At 45.6% G+C, this 21,886-nt stretch overlaps 1 protein-coding gene across 2 annotated transcripts in view; it reads left to right on the top strand.

Annotated features, from left to right (window-relative positions):
• Positions 1–21,886, top strand: part of LOC149365150 (dorsal-ventral patterning protein Sog-like) — a 209,030-nt gene that overhangs the window by 138,266 nt on the left and 48,878 nt on the right. For both annotated transcript variants that reach the window (XM_089575241.1, XM_089575240.1), the window contains exons 3-4: positions 4,222–4,348; positions 20,266–20,337. In XM_089575241.1, coding sequence (XP_089431367.1) covers positions 4,222–4,348; positions 20,266–20,337 — 199 coding nt within the window. The remainder of the gene's footprint in view (positions 1–4,221; positions 4,349–20,265; positions 20,338–21,886) is intronic.

Below are 21,886 nucleotides of genomic sequence, written 5' to 3' on the forward strand. Positions count from 1 at the left end.
ACCCGCAGGATTTCTTCATCCCATAGCGCCTCCGAAGACGCCTTTCCAACAAGTGGGAATGGACCTACTCGGCCCTTTCCCGAAGTCATCCACTGGAAAACGTTGGATTGCTGTCGCGACGGATTATTTGACGCGGTACGCTGAGACAACGGCGCTTGCAAACGGAACTGCTGTCGAAGTGGCTACGTTTTTTGTACACAACATCGTGCTGCGTCATGGCGCTCCTGCGGTTATAATTACTGACCGTGGAGCTGCTTTCACAGCCCGCTTGACTCAGGCAGTCCTAGATCTGACCCACACCAGCCATAGGCGTACAACAGCGTACCACCCACAGACAAATGGTTTAGTAGAGCGCCTTAACAGAACCCTGGCCGACATGCTCTCCATGTATGTGGATGTGGAGCATAAAACATGGGACCAAATTCTCCCATACGTAACGTTCGCTTACAATACGGCCCTGCAAGAGACAACGCGGCTCACGCCCTTCCAGCTTGTCTTCGGTCGTCCAGTTGTTACTTCTTTGGATGCCATGTTGCCCGTCGACCCTCAGTGTGACCTAGAGCCAGATCTTGACGTCGCCACTTTCGTTCAGCGGGCTGAAGAAGCACGTCAACTGGCCAGGCAGCGAATACACCGTCAACAGCACGCCGACGCTGACCGCTACAATCTCGGACGGCGATTTGTTACGTACGAACCAGGCGACCACGTGTGGGTTTGGACATCAGTTCGTCGCCGTGGGTTGTCCGAAAAATTACTGCGCCGATACTTCGGACCTTACCGAGTTCTTCCCCGCATTAGCGACGTGACGTACGAAGTTTCACCGGCAACCCCAGGCCGCCCTTCGCGCAGACCACCGCATCCGGATGTTGTGCACGTCGTTCGTATGAAGCCGTACCACGACCGTCCTGCTGATTGTACTTGACGCTGAGTGCCGCCGGTTGTGTGTCGTGATAGCTGTGTCTCACTTTCCGTGTCTAACCCATTTTCCCCTCTGTGAAAGCGGCCCGCATCGAGGCGATGCTGCAGGGGAGGGAGCAATGATACAGCTCAGAAGTGGACGAAGAAGAAGTGCTTCGCCATCTCGCTTGTGACGAGGAAGAAGGAGTGGTTCGTCTTCTTGCTGGTGACTGCTCGGCAGACTGGAGCAGTTCTTGTGTCTCTGTGTGCTGTGTAATATTCGTGACAATATTATTCGACTGACCTGAAGTGCAGTGTTGTTTTGACGCGAAATAATAAACCGGGGGGAGGGGGGTCATCTTCGCGACCTTAGCTGCAGCGTACCAGTGAGTACAGCCGCGTAAAACACCGAGTTGTTGTTGCCCGGTGCTGCCCTGCGTAGCCTGTTCACGGCTTTCGCCGAGGATTGTGCGCCTGTAGGCCGGCGGCATAAACTCCGGGAGACTGGAGGCCAGTTCGTGTTTGCGCAATAGCTCCGCTCCCGGGTAAACCTTGTTCTGGGGCTTGCTTGCGCGGAAAGATGATGAGAGGAAGAAGCTCCTGCGGGGCCCCTAGAAGAGAAGACGCTCCGCAGCCTAGCCTATGAGCTCACCGTTTTTCCTGCGCTTGTTGGCGACGTCGGAAGCAAAACAGTGAAACAAAGGATCCTGTTTACGTTCACGGTGTGCAGCTGTCTGCCAAGAGTTGTGTGTGCAACCAGCGTTAGCTTACGTCGCCTTATCGTCTGCAACTCTTATCAACGTGCGGGTTTGGAGCGCCGAGTGACTCATAGTGCGGCCAAGGATAAAGGTGCGGACGTGTCTAGCTCGGCACAGTGATGCGCACACCTGTCCGCCTCTTTGGCTTTTTAGGGCTGATGAAAAAAGGGTAGAGGGCGCTGCGGAAACATTGTAGTAATGCGAAAGCATTGACGTCTCCTCGTCGCCTCTAGTTGCTCCTCTTGGCCTCTATGTCGATGGTGACCTCTCGTCTGACAATCGAATCACGTAATTAACCTTAAACCACAGTTAACGCACCTTACTCTATAATTATTTCTAATTTAATTCACAATTAATTCATTTCATTCACACTTATTTCGCAATTTTGACACAATTAATCGACAAATAACCCATTGAATTCAGACTTAATTCATTTTATTTGGAATTCTCATTTAATTTACAATAATATACAACTGATTACTCTAATTCACCTTTAATTCATTCCAATGTATCATTAAGTCACATTATACCCACATTATACCACATTAATTCACTGTAATGGACCTTAATCCATCTTCATTTACTACTGGTGTTTCTATTTTGTTATTATTGATTAGATATTGATCGCTTCCAAAGCCCCCATCTTTTCACCTCGGTATTTATTTCAGACATTCGAATTTCGCGCCGCGCGTTGGCTCCGCCCATCATTCTCATTCCGGTCACATGGGCCAATCATGTGGCAGGTCACGTGGGGGTGACACGTGGTACCACACTTCCGGCGATTCGAATCCCCCCCCCCCCCCCCCCCCCCCCCGCAACCCTACCAGAGAGGACTGGGAGGCGGCCCTGCTCAGCTGTGAAGGCCTAAAGACCCAAAAGGCCTTGGTTTACCAGACGCGGGTTTCGCTGCTTGCCAAAGGAGCCCCAGAATAGGGGCTCCACCTAGTATTGTGAGGGGAAAGGGCCAATATAGGCCTGCCCCAATGATCTCTCTGTAAAAATTTAATAGACGATAAATGTTTTCCACCACCACCACGTGCACTGACATCGCACAGCACACGGACGCCTTTCCCATCGAAACGCGACCGCCGAGGTCGGGTTCGAACCCGGGCCTTTCCCGCGAGCAACAAAACTTAAAAGGAAGCAAATTGGTTTTTGAAAAAAGGAAATTGCGCAGTATCTGTCTCACATATCTCGTTGGACACCTGAACCGCGCTGTAAGGGAAGGAAGGAAGGTGGAAGTGAAAGAAGAAAGAGGTGCCGTAGTGGAGGTCTAGTGGAGGTCTTCGGAAAATTTCGACCGCCTGGGGATCTTTTAACGTGCACTGACATCGCACAGCACACGGACGACTTTTCCCATCGAAACGCGGCCGCCGCGGTCAGGTTCGAACCCGGGTACTTCGGCTCAGTAGACGAGTGCCTTAACCACTGAGCCACCGCGGCGGGTCAACAAAACATTGCATGCCCGGATATTGGGTCCGTCCCGAATATTCGAAACACGTATGACGTTGGGCTTCGGAATCGAAAACTAACATTTGTGGTGTAATGTTGGGTTCGTATTTTAAATTTTTGAATATTCTAAAACCTGCGGCAACAAGTGGTCAATGGCGAGTAATACTACTAAGTCCAAGGGGTTACATGTTTCCTACACTGCGCCATTACATGTGAGCGCGAAATCAGCAACGCTGCCCGTACCTCCGTCGATACTTACTTTCCCCACCTGTCTTCTGAGAAGCCCTTTTGTATAAAAATTGAGTCGTAAGGAATTGAATAACACGCATCCCTGTGGGGCCCTTGTGTAGACAGCCCATCACATCACTCGAGCATGCTTGGAATAGCACTGCTCATTTGATATTTCGTAACCTCACACGGACAGCTATCGTAAAACGGCGAGATTTCCATTAGCGCTAAAACGATAGAAGTTAGCAACACAACGCTGAACTTATAATTGGGCCTTACTCAGTAAAAAACATCTCTACTACCAAAACGCAGGCATGCGCTCACACGTTTCTCTGTCCCCTCCGTTTTTATCCACGGAAAAGTTATTGAAGACATTCAAGTTAAAATTCTATTGAGTGTTGAACATACATTAGCCAGTTTGGTGAGCCTGCGTCACTGTAGAAAAGTCATACAAACGTGGCCATTTTAAATGCTTTAACACCATTCTGATGTTAAACCGACCGTCATCGGTGTGAATGAGAGTGTGTTTTGAATTACCGCATGCTAGGAAAACGCGTTCTCTTCCATTATGCTTATGACACAAACGCTTCGAATATATTTGGCAGTAGACGCACTTGGTCTCCGTCTTGAGGCGTTGCGCTGGCCGAGCGATAGCGCCCGAGTTTTGTCGATTCTTCACATGTTAGTGAAGAGCACCAGTCGACCTTCACGTAAACGCACCGAGCATCGCCACTCGCGCAGTCTTTCGGAATATAAATATGCTCAGCGTCTGTGCCCGCCGGTGGGTTGCCTCAGAGGAGTTGCACCGCACGTTTGTATCGGCTGTTTCGGTGTCTGTTGCGCTGTGTTGCTCTTTCCAAGAAAGCGACGCCTCTGTTCCCCGCAGGTGCACCGCAAGAAGCGGGTCGTGGCCCGGGTCCGCTGCGAGAACATCAAGAACGACTGCCCCAAGCCCACCTGCGAGGAGCCCGTGCTGCTGCCGGAGCGATGCTGCAAGACGTGCCCCGGCGAAGGTGGGCCTTTCGCAACTTGCTGGTTTCGGTCGCTTGCTTTCCATGTCCACAACTGACACTACAAGCAATGAAACACTGGGCCCCTCATCTGCGTAGATTCTCAGCGCACCTGCATGATGCCACCCGAGTCCCTTGCTACACCCGCAGTACCTTTCTCAATTGGCACTTCTCATTAGAGCACTTATTAGCATATACCCGATCATGCGACACACTAATCCTCCACAATGCCTCCTTCTACACATGCTGAACTAAAGGGCCTTCGATAATAAATTTTAAAACACTTACATGGCCAAACGGTAGCGTTCCCCTCTCGCAACCCATGTCCTTGGGTTCGATCCTTACCTAAATTACTCCAGTTTTATTTTCAGCACAATTTCTTTTCCCCGCATACAGTATATTGTATATGGATGCGTTCCTACAAGAACGGCAATCAAGGTTTCATGGCCACTTTTCGTTTTCAATGATATTTTCATATGTCATGAGTGCGTCTTCTCCCTTGTCCTTTTTCTCTTTTTTTGCGCTTATTTCTTTACATGAAGCAACACCAGCTAGCCCGACAGCACGCCCTTCTGAATCGTTATTTTGCTTTAATAGCCCAGTTTTAATCACGCTAAAGATTAACATAAGCACTGTATTTCGCGTAATCTCTCCAGGTCTCACTAATTCCAGCAAAAACAAACATTCTGTCCTTCCTATAGCTTGAATGCTCTAATGTTATTTTACATGTAGACATCAGTAGATTGATGTGAAAAGGCTTTTGTAACCGGGCAGTTAATTTAGACTGAGGCATACAAGCCGCAGCGGGTACAGGTTACTACTCCATGGACTTTCTTTACACATGCAGAACGTATTAGCCTAGTAACGGTGTCGGCTCTCGCGTACATAGCGTTTTGAGATTATGGTGGTCGTACATGCCAAGGTGTGTCGAGAAAATGTATCCTGCACTGAAGGAATCGTTTCAGTTTCAGTGTTTTGGACAAAGCGCGAACATCTCGAAATAAAAAGCGTTTTCAGACTCATGACCCCGTTTCCAAACTGCATTATCAATTAAGGGGAACTGTTCAAGTCGCTATCCCCACAAGGAGTGGCCCCGCACAAGACCGTAAATTAATAAAGAATTAACCAACTCCATTCCGAAACAGTGGTGTAGGCCACCTATGCATTGCCTAAACTGGATTGGATGTGTTTAAATTTGGTGCTTGCGGTTATCGTGCACTTTCTCTGCTCTCTTCCATCCCGTCCTAAAAGCCAGTAAGCGGACTATATCCTGTATGCTAATATCATTTAACTTTCCTTTCTTTACGCCCACGAAGCCACCGGCGGTTTCTGTGCTTCCATTTCCAATCGAGATCAAAGTGTGTAGAGTTTGTTAACTAGCCCACCATCGCCTTTGCGCGCACTTTTGTTGTGCCGTGTGGTCAGAAACATCGGCTTTGCTATTTGATCTTCCTTCTTTTGGAGCTCATGAAAGTATCATTTGCTCCTACAGCAACAGGGAGTCCTGTCATTGGCAAAAGTTCTGTTGCAAAGGATCCGTTGTCCGCTGCTTGCCCCTGGCCTTCAGTCGCTTGCAGTCCACCTTAGCGGCTTACGATGTGCGACGTCCTATCTTGCCCAGGCACGCTTGGCAGGCCAGTCTAGACGGGTCCCGTACTCGTCGCCATTGTAATAACTATGACGAGCAGCGACCATGGTCGAATAGAAAAAGCGCTTTACTTTCCAAAGCATCGTGTTCTTATAGCGCACGCTAGCGTGCCGTGCGCAGCTTATTAGCAGCGCTGAATCATCGTTCCAACGCCGGTTCGCTAGTCGCTCGCGCTATCACACTATGCTGTCATGTTTCTTCTAAAGTATCGTCGCACTGTTGTTATGTGGTCGCCTCCTCTAGAGCAATAAATGGGCTCTCCTAACTATATGGCATGCTGAAATCCTTGTCGCATTGATGACGTGGAGAAGGCGCTTCCTGAGAATGCCGTGCTAGTATCAAAAAGATTGTCAAGGTCATAAACGAATTAGCCACTAAGATAGATACTTTCGCAGCCGACATTAATGCTCATTTCATCAAGGTTGAAGGCTCCAGCACAGAAATTAAATCTGAATCTGTTAAAATGCGTGAGTCAATTGAGTTCATGATTGTGAGCTGGGAAGAGTTCAGAAGAGACGTTGAGAGCTTTAAGCGGGAGCTTATAGGGGTGAATATTCAAAACCAAGAGATTCATAAAGAAAATCAAGAGATCACATGACAGCTGACTGAGGCAATGAGGGAGATTGTCGAGCTTAAGCAGCACAGAAAGAACATAAACGTATAAATCCTAGGGCTTCCAGTTGTTGCAGATCAGGATCTAAAGACGACAGTGGAGACAATGGCCACTTCTCTAGGAATCGAGCTGTAAGCGGAAGACATTGATGTGGCCCATCGTGTGCCATCCAAGGATAAAGATAAACCAAATGTTGTGGTAAGATTCTGAATCAGGACCTCCCGCGACAAGTTTTTGTCAGTCAGCGAAACATGGCTGAAGGCTGACGAGACCGTCAGTACGCAGACCGTCAGTAATAATTGGCATGTGTACACTGCCGACGGCTGGCTGTTAACACTTGGATCCAGTTCGGAGGAATTGAATGCAAGCTAAATCACGGGAAAATCAACCTATATGAGATAGTGGATATCAGACAGTCGATAAGACAGTGGATAAGGTGAACATCAGACAGTGGATAAGGTGAATGCATAGAGTATATGGATGCAAGTTATGAACGATTTTTCTCGGGACTCAACGTTTTTAATGCATTTACCTCTCGTTAACGTGAAAACTCGCTGATTTGACAGTGGATAAGATGAAATCCATAAAACCCACTATCGCATGTATTCTTTTCTTATTATTATGCAAGCAGTGTAAAGAAAATCTCATCTGTGGCAACCAGATACAATTACAGAGTGCAAAGCCTCTTAAAGCTGTTTGGATTTGAGCTATTAGATTGGTGAATAATATACCTTTGTTACACCCTGTAATTGCCATAATTTCGTTCGCCGCACTCCGTACACACAGCGTTTCCTTAACCCGTCAACTACAAGGCGCACGATTCCTCTAGCTCACACACATTCTAGTTAACAAAGCACTTCTCTTTCTGTTGTCAAAACCATGGCTCGGTGACTTACTTCCTGGTGCGTACTGCTCATAGCACAAAATGAATTCCGCTGCTCAAAAATGAGAGAGCAGAGCCACTTGCTTGCATTATATAACCTTTACAACCTCACAGATATCCTCCCGCAGCCCGTAATGCTTAGTTAATGCTTAGTCTTTGTATGTTCAGATTATGCTGAATAAAGATTATTATTATTATTATTATTATTATTATTATTATTATTATTATTATTATTATTATTATTATTATTATTATTATTATTATTATTATTATTATTATTATTATTATTATTATTATTATTATTATTATTATTATTATTATTATTATTATTATTATTATTATTATTATTAACACTTCTGAAACAGCGCACACCGCAAGAAGAAAAAAACACGAAATTCTAGGGATTGAAACGCGCATGGCGAGCAGGAATAGATATTGGCAAAGCAGGGAATCTGCGTATGCAAGCCGCAGCAACCATTTCACTCGATCCGTGTAATAAGGAAATGGGTTCTAATTAAATGTGATCTCAGCCCCGACAGGTCGACGGTTGCATCGTACAGGACCTTGAGAAGCGGTTTCAGCTTCGGTATTGCAATGCTTAGAAGATTTCGAAGAATTGAAGCTAGTGGGTTTATTGCACAAACATTAGCATAGATACATATTATTGAACACAGAAGTCCCAAAATCAGAGACTGTGGGGTGCCGCCTGTAAGTAGTAACACATGTAATAAATGTCAAAAACAAGTAGAAGAAATGACTATCAATTGAGTTAATCAAGGAAGGAGAACAGGCAACTGATTAAGAACATGAGCGGAAATTGTTGGACACAGTTTCATCCCCATCTTATCGGACTTATTGTTTTAAGTACAGTTTTTTTCCAAGAGCGATTAATGCGTGGAATTCTCTACCTGACACTGCTGTACAATGCACGTCTGTAAAAAAATAAATCACAACAAACATCACAGACACTCTTGTTTGTTTTTGTTTTTTTCAGCCAATGAGTTTCTTTCATTTGCAAGTGCATCCAGGGTCGTATACCTGCTTTCTTTTAATTTATTATGTGACAACTACAAATATTTTGTTTCTAACCCCAGGTGTTGTTAACGGCCTGCTTTGTTATTATTACAAATATCTGCATTAGGATAGGCTACTTGTTATTCACTTTTCCCCTCCTGTAAAAGTCCCATACAGGGCTGACAGTATCAATAAATAAATAATAAAATAAAAACTGTTATTACAGTTATATTCGGCAGTACAGAGAACAAACACATAACTTAACCAAAAAGCAAGAAAAAATGTTCATTACCAAGCATTTGGCTCAAATCAGAATCGGGATTGAGGAGAATTGAGACAAATAAACAAAAAAAATATTTCTCAAGTCCTAATCAGGAACTCTTTCAACCTACGTTTAACTTAATGAACTGATGGCACCTTGTTTATTTGTGATGGTATTGAGTTCCACACTAATGAGGCGTGAAATTTAGCTCGGAATTTCTCGTAATTACTTCTGGGTATTGAGTGCAAGAAAGTTTACTGCGAAAACAGTTGAAATGTGGTAGATATCTAATCGTCATGAATTAGTGGATATGCAAGGTCGCCACTGATGAACTTAAATGCCAAAGTACCGTGAGAATATTTATACTGATGCGAAACTTATAAAATGTTATGAGCGCGAGGATGAGATTAAGCTCCTCACATGAACTGAGGGAAAGTTATTGTGCGTGATGCTTGATTTTGGAGACATCATTGATAGGAGGCTAGTGAATTATGTAAGTACCACCTCACGAACTTAGTAGCTGTATTGTGGCTATGTATGAATGAATGTTGAATGCGTGGTAAAGGTTATTAAAGCTATATTAGGATTCTGATATTAAAATATGAACGCATCTTGATTAGTATGCTTATGCTATACGCTGTTTTTCTTGTTACAGAGTGAATGTGATTCCTAAGTTTTATTCTCGAATTCAACTCCAACAAATGTGATCTAGTCAGCGGCATCAAGTGATGTGGAATTCGTAGTAATAGATGGGGTTCGGGATATAGTTTTGCGTTGAGAAGTAAAAATACAAAGCTAGATTTATGGGAAGTAATAGCAAGCATAATAATTTGATACCACACTGTCAAATTACTTTCGTCTGCGTTAAGTTTAATGTTAATTTCATTGGGAGATTCATGTGCAAAGAGTATAGTTGTATCATCTGCCTCACCACAGCCTAAACATCACGCCTTATTTTGCCCGCACGGACACTTTTAAATACAGTTTTTTTCCGCGTGCAATCGAATATTGGAATTGTTTACCCGGTCCTACTCGCTCTCTTCCTTTAGAGCTGTTTTTAGCGGCTATTGAATAGTTTTTTCGTTTTTCTTGTTTTCACTCGTACTGTTTCGGATGTTTTCCATTGTTGTGCTCCATGTTTTCCTAAACTGTTGTTCACACCCACCCCTGCAATAGCCCAATAGGGCTGCAGTATGTATAAATATAGTAAGCTGTTCGATGAGCGAAGAGAGTTCGGAAAACCATTGATATGTGTAATAGAAGAGGTGCAAGGATGGATCCCTAAGGTACGCCAGTGTGATAGTGCTCTGAAACATAGAAGCCTTGTTAATGAGGTTGAGGAACGTGTGCAAGAATGGTGGTGACCACTGAGGCTGGTGGAAGCATGTATGCATGTAAGTGTGAGCAAATAAGTTTTGGCATCTAGAAAATGGAGGGAAGACCAAGGAAGTCTGGACAGCATTTTATCCTTTCGACACAGATCCGCCATCGCTGTCACCGAGCAGGCATATTCTTGGCAAATGAAGTTCGCAGATACGACGTGAGCATTTCTTCGTTGAAAGCCCATTTCGTTCCGTCGCCGCATTGCGTCCTTTATTGCATTGCGCATTGCGCCCTTTATCGCAAATAATTTCATTCTTCACTGAGTCGGTTACCGTATATGACAGCAGCAGCACGCAAACATCACCGCACCTGTGATCCCCTTCATGTTACCCGGCCGCCATCGTGCACTGCCGCCTTTCGTGCTTCATTCTTTTTTCGAGCAGCAACGCACCTGAAAGGCCTATCCCGTGACATTAGCAACATCGCTTCATCATCTACTTCTCCAGAACGTGTAACCGATCACCTCCAGTGCCAAATAATTTTCGCTGTTTGTTAGCTAATTTCAGTAAAACCCCACCCCTTATGTAATACCCTCGACAAAAGAGGGCCTTTAAGGTAATACACTGATCTGACCAGAAAGACACGTGCATGCGCATCGATGACATCGCCTGCACAAGGCTTCAAGAATTTCTCGTCAAACGAACTGGTGCAACTGACCCAGCTAGCGCTGGTAAACAACCGCTCAACACAGGCAGCGTCGGACTGGCGAGTAGCTCTTCAACAATAGCATTGCGAGCGTTTCGATATTGCGTCAATACCGGCATATTTATGCCACTCCGAACAATGTCAATCGCACAAAGGGCAACCTCCACCCTATGTATGCGCTGGGACTTCGCTCTGCGGCTTACAACACAAGAAAGGACGACAGCGACCATCTGTGCACAGACAGGCGCCGTGACTCACAGCCGTAGACCTCAAGTTGAGCCACCCTTCCCCTCCCCCCTCTCCCCCCCCCCATGCGCTTAAAGACACGAGCCAACAGCCTTCTGCCACCGCTGAGGAATGAGCCCAGCCGGCTTCGAAACTCCGAGTCACGTATACGGGGTAAACTAGCTTTGGGCAGAGATACCTCGCAGTTATAATTAATTTAAGCGTGGCCACTAAGCCATCATCATCATCATCATCATCATTTATTGAACCCTTAAAGATCCCGTCTGGGACATTACATAAGGGGGGGGGGGGGGGGGAAGACAGTGATGTGAAACAGTCATACAAAAGCATGTAAGCATAGAATTAATTAAACCTGCGAAATTGTGCTGAACAAATGTAATCGCTAAGAGTGCAAGGGCGTTTCAATCTTAGCCATCACGGACCGCAAAAATGACTGATTAAAACTCCAGATCTAGAGCAGAGTAGCATATTACGCTAGTCTCCAACTGTTTTCGTTCAACTGTCGGAATTTAGGAGCTGCGCCATAAATGCCAGCCGGGCATGCGTATGCGATATCCAGCATGCAAGTGACTCGAGAGGCTGCACGTTTCAGCCCTGTGTCGAAGCGTCTCTATTCCAGTCGCAAAACAGCGTTTGCGAACTCCAGCGACGTTTTATGCTTGGCGTCCTTGTCCGCGCTTTCTGTGTGTCGCCTTCCCGAGTTGCAAGGACGACTCGTTGTTGAAAAGCGGGGCTTCTCGAAGTGCGACGGTGTTTACCAAACAGAACGGGGGAAGCCGGGCATTGAGCGGCTCAGTTCTCTGACAGCTACTTTTCTCTCGTTCTGTCACGTTGAAAAATGGACGCGCGGCGGGGTTCCTTGTGCCGCTGGGCTATTTTTGCGTCACGCCTCGTTCGTTTGTCGGAGGGCGAAAAGAGCAGCGAAAACCATTTCAACGGTGCCGACGAGGGGACGAACAGATGACTGCAGCTTCAGGTCCGGATCCCTAGCTTCTACTCGAGCTTCGCTGCTTTACCAGTCGCCGCGGTTTCGTGAACTGATGCAAAATCAGGAGTTGACGCATGTTTCCTGACTGAAATAGAGATAACAGACCTCACCCAGCCGCAGTGTGAGAAATGAAACCCCTACATGAAGTCGTTTTTTGCTTTTGTTCGATTATATATGCAACAAGAGTAGGTTCTCGTGAATGTTTGTAGTTTGGTACCTCCTCCTCCTCCATCAATTTTTGTATACTTAACTTGACTTTCGAATAAAACGTGAAACCTGAGGGATTAAGTGCAGTGAGTCATGCACGCTCGACATGTCAGCTGAAAAAGGTTGTTGTGTGTTCTTCGTAAGCCCTCGCTTGGCACAGCGTTTGCAGAGACGTTCTGTTGTCCCGCTTCTGGCGCTGCTCCCCTCATCAGCTGCCAGAGTGTCGTTCGACGGGAAGCCCCGTCAGACACGTGGCAGTCCTGCGCAAGTGTTTGTAAAGCAGCACGTTTGCGGTGGCCGCTAGTGGTCTTTCGCGAGGAAGCTTCAGAAGAGGGCAGCACTTGCAGCCCAACCCCAAGCGCAGGCATTTGCTGAGTAGCACGACGCAGATCCATCGACTGGAGCCAGCCTGGTTCGTGCGAAATGCGGAATTTATTGCTGAGGAAACTGGATATTCCTACCAATCGATTAAAACTGCTCACAAAGGTGGACTCCGCGATCACCGCAGGGGCGGAGTGCAACCACGAAGATGAAAACGTCTTCAGATCGCCGAACTTGGCTGTCGAAAACGGTCGGCGATATCTTCTCTTTTTTTATCTTTCTTAAATAAGCTGATTCACGAGAAGGCGCTAGTCTGTCGACACAGTTTCTCCTCAGGGTCGCGCGAAAGCTGTCTGCGGGATCACTGCGCAGAAGGCTCATTGTGGACTGCACGGTGTCGCAACTGGCTCCCTGTTTCCTAGCTGGCCAGAGTTATCCCGGTGAGCCCTCTTGGTGGACAGTGCCGAGCGCGGCCAATTTTCCACCCCGGGGAAGGGAAAACGAAGGGAAGCATTTCAAGCACGTCACAATCTTTCAGCTGAGCGTAAACTGTAAACTTCTTATTACTGCGTGTCGTAACAAACCGCGGCGTTAGCCTACTTTCTTCGCTCTGACGAGGTGTGACACCAAGGGCCTGAAGGCGAATTTCTTTCACGCTCTTTCTTCCCGCTTGTCTTTCTCCACTGCTTACAGCACTGCCGTTCCTTAACCGTCATCGCGCACCCACACCCCTCGCCGTCTTCTTTAGCCTGATGTCAAAGCGGTTGACGCCTTGCTGCGTGCGCGAGGCAAGCCCAGACAGATGCGCCTTTGCCTGTGTGCGTTTCTTGTCTTGCGCAGCTAGCGCCGACTTCGTCTCAAGGACTGGTCAAGACCGCCGGTTATGCAACCTGTGTCCAGGAGCTGCAATTGGCCGTGACTAACGCCCACAGCCCGGAAACAATGCCGGTGACTGCCACGCGAGTGTTTCCAAGTGCGTCTCCGTTGTCGTTCCAAAATACGCGTCGCCGCTCCGGCGTCAGCCCCCAGCGGGACTCGTGGAGGGTGGCGCGGCTCTGGACTGTGTCCTCTCGACACGTGGCGCAAGAAGTGCGACAGACCGCAACGACGGACAAGCGGGCGCCTTCATCTCGGTGATATAAGAGCAGCTGCTTCGTGCGCTAAGAAAACACTCGTGAAGAAGGTCGACTCCACGCGTGTCTGAAACGCCCTTTGTTTCAATGGCGGAGCTTTGTATATTGTTATTATTGGTACCATTTCTTCGACCATCCGTAGAGTAGTCTTTTTTTTTTTTTCTTGTTTAGGCGAGACACTAAATACTTCGGCGTTGTTCCAAGCCCCATTTGTTTCCCAGTTTTTGCCGGAGTAGGCTTTCTTCCAAACATGCGTAAGAATTTTAAGATGGTGGCTCTAATGCTGAGTATGTCAACCTCTCGTGGTAAGTTCACAGATTTATGTTTTGCAATAATAGCATGTAGTGCAGTTGCACGACAAGCTTGGAGAGAGAGAGAGAGAGACAGAGCAAGGAGGTGTAAACCAGAATAAGGCCCCGATTTTATCCTGTGCGCTGGAAGGAACGGATATGCGGCGATACGAGGACCAAAACTGAAATGAAATTAGTAGGGTCCTCGCGTGCTTAGTGAAATGCAGTAAAGTCTCAGGCACTGGGATGATGTCACTTCACACTGCTACCTGTCTCCTCTGAGTAGAGCATTATCTGTTTGCTCTATTACAGTAGGTGGCCAAGTATTGAAGGTAATCATCAAACGGGTCCCTGAGGATGAAACGGATGGCTCTTCGGGAAGGAAAATTCCCATAGGGATCCTATGTTTGGACGGGCGGCGCTTCGATGGAGGGATGAATGAAAAATAGGAGTTTCCCATTTGAAACGCGGTGGTGGCGGTTGCCACCATGCTGGGCTGTTTTTTTTTTTTTTCCTTTCTTTGCATTTCTTTAAGCAATCCGTCAAATGTAACCAAGTTTTCTATAAATTCATCAGTTTCATTAATCACGAGTTTTAATTCTGAACTTGTAACCTTAGGTCTCCTCCCTGCTTTTGAGCCGCTATCTTCCAATCGCTTTTTTCTAACTTCTACCGCAGAATCATTCGCATGACCATTTTTCTCTCTTCAAAGATAGTGACTGTGCCTGCATCGACATGCCGATGGATACCGCTACAATTCTTTCCGTTGGTTTGCCACGCACTGCACATTTGTCGTCTTCTTGGTTAAACTTCTCGTTGTAGGTTCGAGTTCTAAGACACCCTGATCTATCTTCAAAGAGTAGGGCAATTCCTCGTGAGTTATCACAGAACGATTTTTTCCTGCTCCGCCTTTTGCAATTTTTATATAGTGCTGTAGTGTGTTTCTTTTCTACGGAATTAATCCAGACTTTATGATCTGCTTTTTTTATCTATCGTTTAGAGCTCGTTATTTCCCCGTCCTTGTTTCCTGCATGTTCACTGCTTAGTTATCTACTCTTCTTCCGCTACTCTGAGCAAACGTTCTTTCGAATAAACATTTAAGCACCTTAGGTGTCGACATGTCGTCCAATTTCCTCAGGCATATAATATTTTCTATATTATAATAATACTTTCTGAAGCAGTACGCGCAATGGTGCTCTAAGTATTTATGTGTCATTTTTAGAAGGTCCATAGAGGAAGGCGCCCTACCCGATGACTGGCGAGTTGCCAGAGTTAAACCTTTAAATAAAACCGGTGACAAAACACACGTGCAGAACTATCGCCATATTTCACTTACTTCCACAGCTTGTGAGACACTTGAGCACATTATTCATAAACATTTATCTACCTTTCTTGAAGAACATAACGTAATATCGAAAGCTCAACAGGGTTTCAGGAAAGGATATTCGACATGTACACAGCTAAAACAGACAATTCATGATTTTTCAGAAGCCATAAACGAAGGAAAACAAACTGACGCAATATTTTTAGATTTCCGCAAGTCCTTTGGTACGGTTTCTCATAACAAGCTAATATATAAATTGAGTTCTGTAATAAAAAGCGTAATACCAATATCCCTGAAGAGAAAAGTATACAACAGCTGTATCCTACCGGTACTCACCTATGGGGCAGAAACGTGGAGGCTAACAAAGAGGGTTCAGCTTAAGTTAAGAACAACGCAGCGAGCTATTGAAAGGAAAATGATAGGTGTAACGTTAAGAGATCGGAAGAGGGCGGAGTGGGTGAGGGAACAAACGCGGGTTAATGACATCTTAGTTGAAATCAAGAGGAAGAAATGGGCTTGGGCAGGGCATGTAATGCGAAGGCAAGATAACCGCTGGTCCTTAAGGGTAACGGAGTGGATTCCAAGAGAAAGCAAACGTAGCAGGGGACGGCAGAAAGTTAGGTGGGCGGATGAGATTAAGAAGTTTGCAGGGATACAGTGGCGGCAACTGACAAAGGACAGGGTTAATTGGAGAGACATGGGAGAGGCCTTTGCCCTGCAGTGGGTGTAGTCAGGCTGATGATGATGATGATGAATAAAAAGCGATAAACTAATAACCTGGATTAAGGCTTACCTGACAAACAGGCGCCAGTTTGTTACACTAAATGGTGCCCTCTCACATAGCATTCCAGTTGAATCAGGAGTTCCCCAAGGATCTGTGCTTGGACCGCTTTTGTTTATTATATATATATATTAACGATATCGTCCAAGATCTCTCTGTTCATATTAAGTTATATGCTGATGATTGTGTCCTCTATGAACGAATTAATTCAAGTGAAGATCAAATCAGGCTAAATAATGACTTCCATAAGGTAATCCGCTAATGTGATAGGTGGCAAATGGTGATAAATTTTGATAAGACAGTATATATGAGAATAACGCTTAAAAAGAATCCTCTCCTCTAAAATTATGGTACTTCCAATTGCGCACTCTCTGAGGTAACATGCTACAAATATCTCGGCCTATGGAGTTCCAATAATATTTCCTGGAACAAACATATTGATACCGTCTCGGCAAATGCTCTGCGCAAAATATTCTTCTTGAGGCGTGCACTACGGTTCGCTACTCCTGAAAGACGTTTTCTTGCGTATAACACTATTGTGCGACCAATCTTAGAATATGCCGTAGTGATCTGGGACCCATATACCAAGATTAATATTAACAAATCAGAAAGGATTCAAAAGAAAGCAGTAAGATTTATTTATAATTCTTATGGCCGCACCTCTATCACTAATCTTCTTAAAAAGAGTGGCTTACCATCCGTTACTGATAGAAACCGTATTCGTCGTTTGAAATTCTTTTTCCAGTTAATTCATGGGCATTACAACATTGACATCTCGAAAATTGTTAGTTACTCTAGTGATTATGCAACGCGCCTACGACATTCTCTTTCCGTAAAACCTTTATCCACAAGAACGAACTGATACAAATATTCCTATTTTCCTAGAACTATTACCGAATGGAACAACCTTGCTAGTCATATAGTCGAACAGAATTATTTGTCCCATTTTGAGGCGCTGCTGCAATAAGTGAAGGACTTTTGAGTGTTCGGTTGCTGAGTAATTTGTTCTGATTTACTCAATTATTACCTGTTATATGCTTGGCTCTATGACGGCAGTGTATGTATTCTAATGTTGTGAAACGATACAGTACAGTGTGATGTAGTAATTCGCTGCTGATGACGCCTTGTCTGCTGTATTTTCTTTCTTTTTGTCCTTTGGTGTTACACAAATTATGTACCCACCTGCGATGGTCTTGTTGTTCAAGACCGCAGTATTTATAAATAAAAAATAAAAAAAATTACTCTGAGCTTCCAAGCCCAAGCCCATGTCTTCGTTCACTGCGTCGCTTGTGGTTTGCCGTGGACACATAGAGGTAATCTTCCAACGGCTCTCTGATTTATTTCTAGTCCCGACTTAACTTGTTCCCTTGGGCACAAAACCAAATTCTCAAAAGTAAGCAATGACGCCTTTATTCCTTTCCAAATTCCTCTCAGTACTTCATGTTTGTACACACCACAATGCCCTTTATGTCATTATCGCGACATCTCTTCGCTCTAACACTCTGTTTATGCTTTCCCACCGTACATGTGTCCTCTGTTTTCCCATGCCCCTAGATATTTCTATTCTGTCTGTTCGGATAGTTTTTGTGCCTTCTGTTGTATGCACGTTATAAATGCAATGATTGAATATTATCAGACCAGTCTTAATTGCGTTAAAAAGTGAACCTACAGCGTTTCCTTCCCCTCCACATGTATTAACCAGTCTACAAATCTTTCTGGCTATCAGCTTATAATGCAGATCGTCCACATACATTAAAGAGGACAGCCGCTGCTCTACGACCTTTCGCGGACAGGGCGGCGAGATTCCAACTAGTTGTAACTTCTTCGCCACCGCATGACGTTGCGCATCGTCCGAGCTTACGCAAGAGGATTCTGGTGTGGGCTAGTTGGTTCATGCTTTAACAAACAGATTCACACAGCGCAACGGAACGAGGGCAAGAAGGAACACGAAACACAGGACGGGCGCTGACTACCGACTCTTTATTGCGTCATAAAAACCAGCGCAGATTTATACCATTATTTTGGACCACGTGGCACACTGTCAGCCACTAGACATAGCGAAGGAACACCTCACACGCATGGCTAGTCATTACACAGCTAAACTGAACTCATGAACAGTGCATGCACTAACATGCTATAGCATAACTGAAATAGCGACAAACGGACCACAGATAAAAGGTGTGTAGATCCAGCAACAGCCTTCGACAACTACAGCTCTGAAAAGGGAGAAAAAAAGAGTACGTGAAAGCAAACGGAATCTTTGGGCTATATAAACCATTTAAGAGGGCGAGAAGGCGTAAAAGCATGGGAACTGCGCAAGTGCCTCTAACATTACCATCGGCTGTGCCAGTGGCAGTATCGAGTTAACGAAGCGCGACGATGACAGGGGTGAAATGGCGATCAAAAGGGGTGTAAAATAGAGTGCGAAGAAAAATGAAAAGTTGCTCGGCAATAGGAACAGTAAGTAGGCTGAAAGCGGAAACGAAAAAACCGACACCAACAAATAACGCGGCAAAAAGTGAAAATCGTATAAAAGAGAAACTAACTAACTTGCGCAAGAGCCGCGTGACAACTGGCGGTCGATGACGAGCCCTAGGTGCGTCACATGTCGACGCCACCTTGACTCCTCGCTAGGCTGGCTTAGCAAAGCCTCCGTCGACGGCACCTTGTAGGGCGCCGCGAAGAATGTGGGGCCCGATAGCAGCACCGCCACGACAAAACGTCGACGGAAAGAGCGACAGCGACGACGCACGAAAGTCGTTTAGCGCAGCGCCAGAGTCTGTGGCCAGTTTTTCACTGGCTTCAAAATGTCAGGAGCGTTCACCCAACCTTCGGTACCTCAAAACGGCGTACGTCTTAAGGAAAGCCCAGATACTAAAAACATTTTCGTGGTTTCTCGGCACTGTTTGATGAGCAGCCTTCTTCTCAACATGAGGCCGTTTATCGGTCACGTGAACGTTACTTCATGCTGCACAAACAACTGCTATTGTTTTGTGAATGCGGGCATATGCGGAAATGAAGATAGCATATGCATGTGCGTATTTCACAATGTCACGCTAAGAGATTGGCATAGCATATTTCCCGAACAAAAACGTGTCTCAGTGTAGGTATGGCATGCGAGGATGCCCAATTTCGCCTAATGGTGTAGATTCCTTTCTAATTAGAAACCAGCTGAAAAATGAATTAATGAAAGCACAACCCAGGCAGCGAAGTGAGACGCCTGCATGAGACATTCTAATGTCTATAAAAGCTTATGTAAGGGCAATTCTGGGAACCAGAAGAAAACACACAAAGGGGGAACACTCCGCAACAAAGCTGATTTAGAGCACATATTGTTGTAAAACAAAGAGCGTTTGTGAAAAAAAACACACACTTTCGCCTCCTCCGCCCGCCAATTATCTGCGCGTTATTTGTGTCAGAATAGACACCCATCGTGTACAATTTGTCCATTTTGCTTGATTGTGCAAGTGACACTCCACGCATGCGCGTATGCAGATTCTTTCATAAATAAAACGTTCCCACGCACTGAAGCACATGTATGCCTCCACTGTTTCTCGAATCCCATACGTGAAGACCTTTAAAAATTGCGTGGGCAGTTTTGCAACTAAAGTGCTCAGAGGCGAAAACCGAGGACAGTATGCCATGACGACATCCGGTGGATGTGACGTCACACCGTTCCCGTGGCTATATCGATACCCAAATTATACATCTTTCGGGGATCTTAAGTGTTCCTTACGCTCAATTACACATTTTTCCATCTAATCTGGCACAAATCCGACGTTTTTGCGACCATTTTGTGGCGATTTTCACTATGCCGGGACGACTTCCGGTGGATGTGACGTCACACCTTTCCCGTGGCTATATCGACGTCCGCGCTATTTCGAACAAATTTATACCTTTTACCTATAATTAATTAACTAATTAATCTGCAGTCATCAAACTTGGCTTGTAGATTCGTTTTTTCCTCGTCTATCTGCAGAAACCATTGCTTTTCTTCTTTCTTAGTTCCCTAGATAAACGCGTGTGACACGCTTTGCTAACGGACGACAGTATGGAGCCATTAAAAGCTTTCGCCTTAAAAGGGATCGATATGTTCACATGTAGCAGGGAAGCACGTTTTTCTACGTGAGAATAATTTCTGTGAAGTGATCTCTTTCTACTGCTTTTTATTTTTCTCTGCAGACTACGCCGACTTGGAGGAGGGCTTGGCGTTGCGCAAGCTAGAACTGGATGATGAAGACAGAAACTCGAAAGGTAAGTTGTTGCTTTATTCTTGCATTATGACGCCGAAATGGCGGGGAGTCGTCTAGTTAAGCGGCAACATCGGTCATGCAGTCTGCTAAATTGATCTGTCGTTCGATAAATGATTGAATGAACAAACAAAAATCAAATAAATAATTCTAATCAATTAATAAATCTTGGTTATCAGTCAATCAATCAACCTATCACTGAAATCTTATGTACTGCTTTTCACGCGTTGTTAGCCTAAAAGGGAATTCTTCTGGATAAAGTTGGCGAGCTTTGCAGGTACCCTAGTAGCTGTGTTGTGATCAGGAAGTCGGTCAAACCAAGCATGGTTTACTTTTTTATTTATTTAATTCTTCATGAAGATAATCATTGTAGAATACTTCGGAGGCCGCCGCGGTGGCTCAGTGGCTATGGTGCTCGGCTGCTGGCCCGAAAGACGCGGGTTCGATCCCGGCCGCGGCTGTTGAATTTCTTTGGAGGAGAAATTCGAGGCCCGTGTACTGTGCGATGTCAGTGCACGTTAAAGAACCCCAGGTGGTCCAAATTTCCGGAGCCCTCCACTACGGCGTCTCTCATAGCCTTAGTCGCTTTGGGACGTTAAACCCCATAAACCAACCGACCAGAATACTTCGGACCATTTAATCCCGACGTTTTCTAATATCTCTTTTTACCATTGGGGGGAGCTCTCAGTTTCCACACTTCCTTTCTTTTTTTTTACTGCTGTGAGGGATGGCGACATATTTTTATCAACGTGTTACTGTACTTCCTTTCCTCAGCTTATTTACTCGCTCATTGCTTTACTTCTACTGTGAAAGCTTTCTTTCCCTCTTCAATGTCTGCCTCTGTTTTTATTACCGCATGCGAATCCGTATATGTTCAGCGTATATGTTGAGCGGCAACATCGGTAGCGCAGTCTGCTATATTAATCTGTCATTCGATAAATGATTGAATGAACAAACGAAAATCAATTAAATAATTGATTCTTAATGAATTAATAAGTATTGTTCATCAGTCAATAAATCAACCTATCACTGAAATCTTGATGCGAGGTCGTGTGAGGTCGACACACCTCCCAAAGGAAATGAACATTGGACACGCCTTCCGCGTCTTGAGTCAGCGAGGGAAACTTTGCTGCTGCTCTCGCATCTCTGATGTGCACTGATCAGACTGAATGGGGCTAACGGAATGTATTTCATCTTGCTGTCGGGGTAATGTTCGAAGTGAAATAAATCTAGCAGTAGGAAGGGTTTTTAGCAGTGGTAATAAACATTGGTACATTTCCGTATGCCTAGTTGTCGGCGTGGACGGGTTCTTGTGCCCGAAGCTCCATTTTCTGTAATAAAAGAGGCCGGATGCTCACCAGTGAGCAGCGGAGCGGCAGCTGTGTCAACAGAGACGCGGATACCTGCCCCGAGGGCCCACAACGTCGTCGAAATTACCCGAGACAGTTACTGCGTGTCCGGGTTGTGCGCGGTGACTGCTGCCTGTGCATCTGGCCGGCTAAGTGGCCTCGCGTAGCTGTCACGGCCGAGTCCCAGGGGGGAAGTGTGCGGAA

This window comes from Amblyomma mixtum, chromosome 2 (assembly GCF_055824585.1).
Source record: "Amblyomma mixtum isolate Tamu chromosome 2, ASM5582458v1, whole genome shotgun sequence".
In the NCBI taxonomy this organism is placed as follows: Eukaryota; Metazoa; Arthropoda; class Arachnida; order Ixodida; family Ixodidae; genus Amblyomma; species Amblyomma mixtum.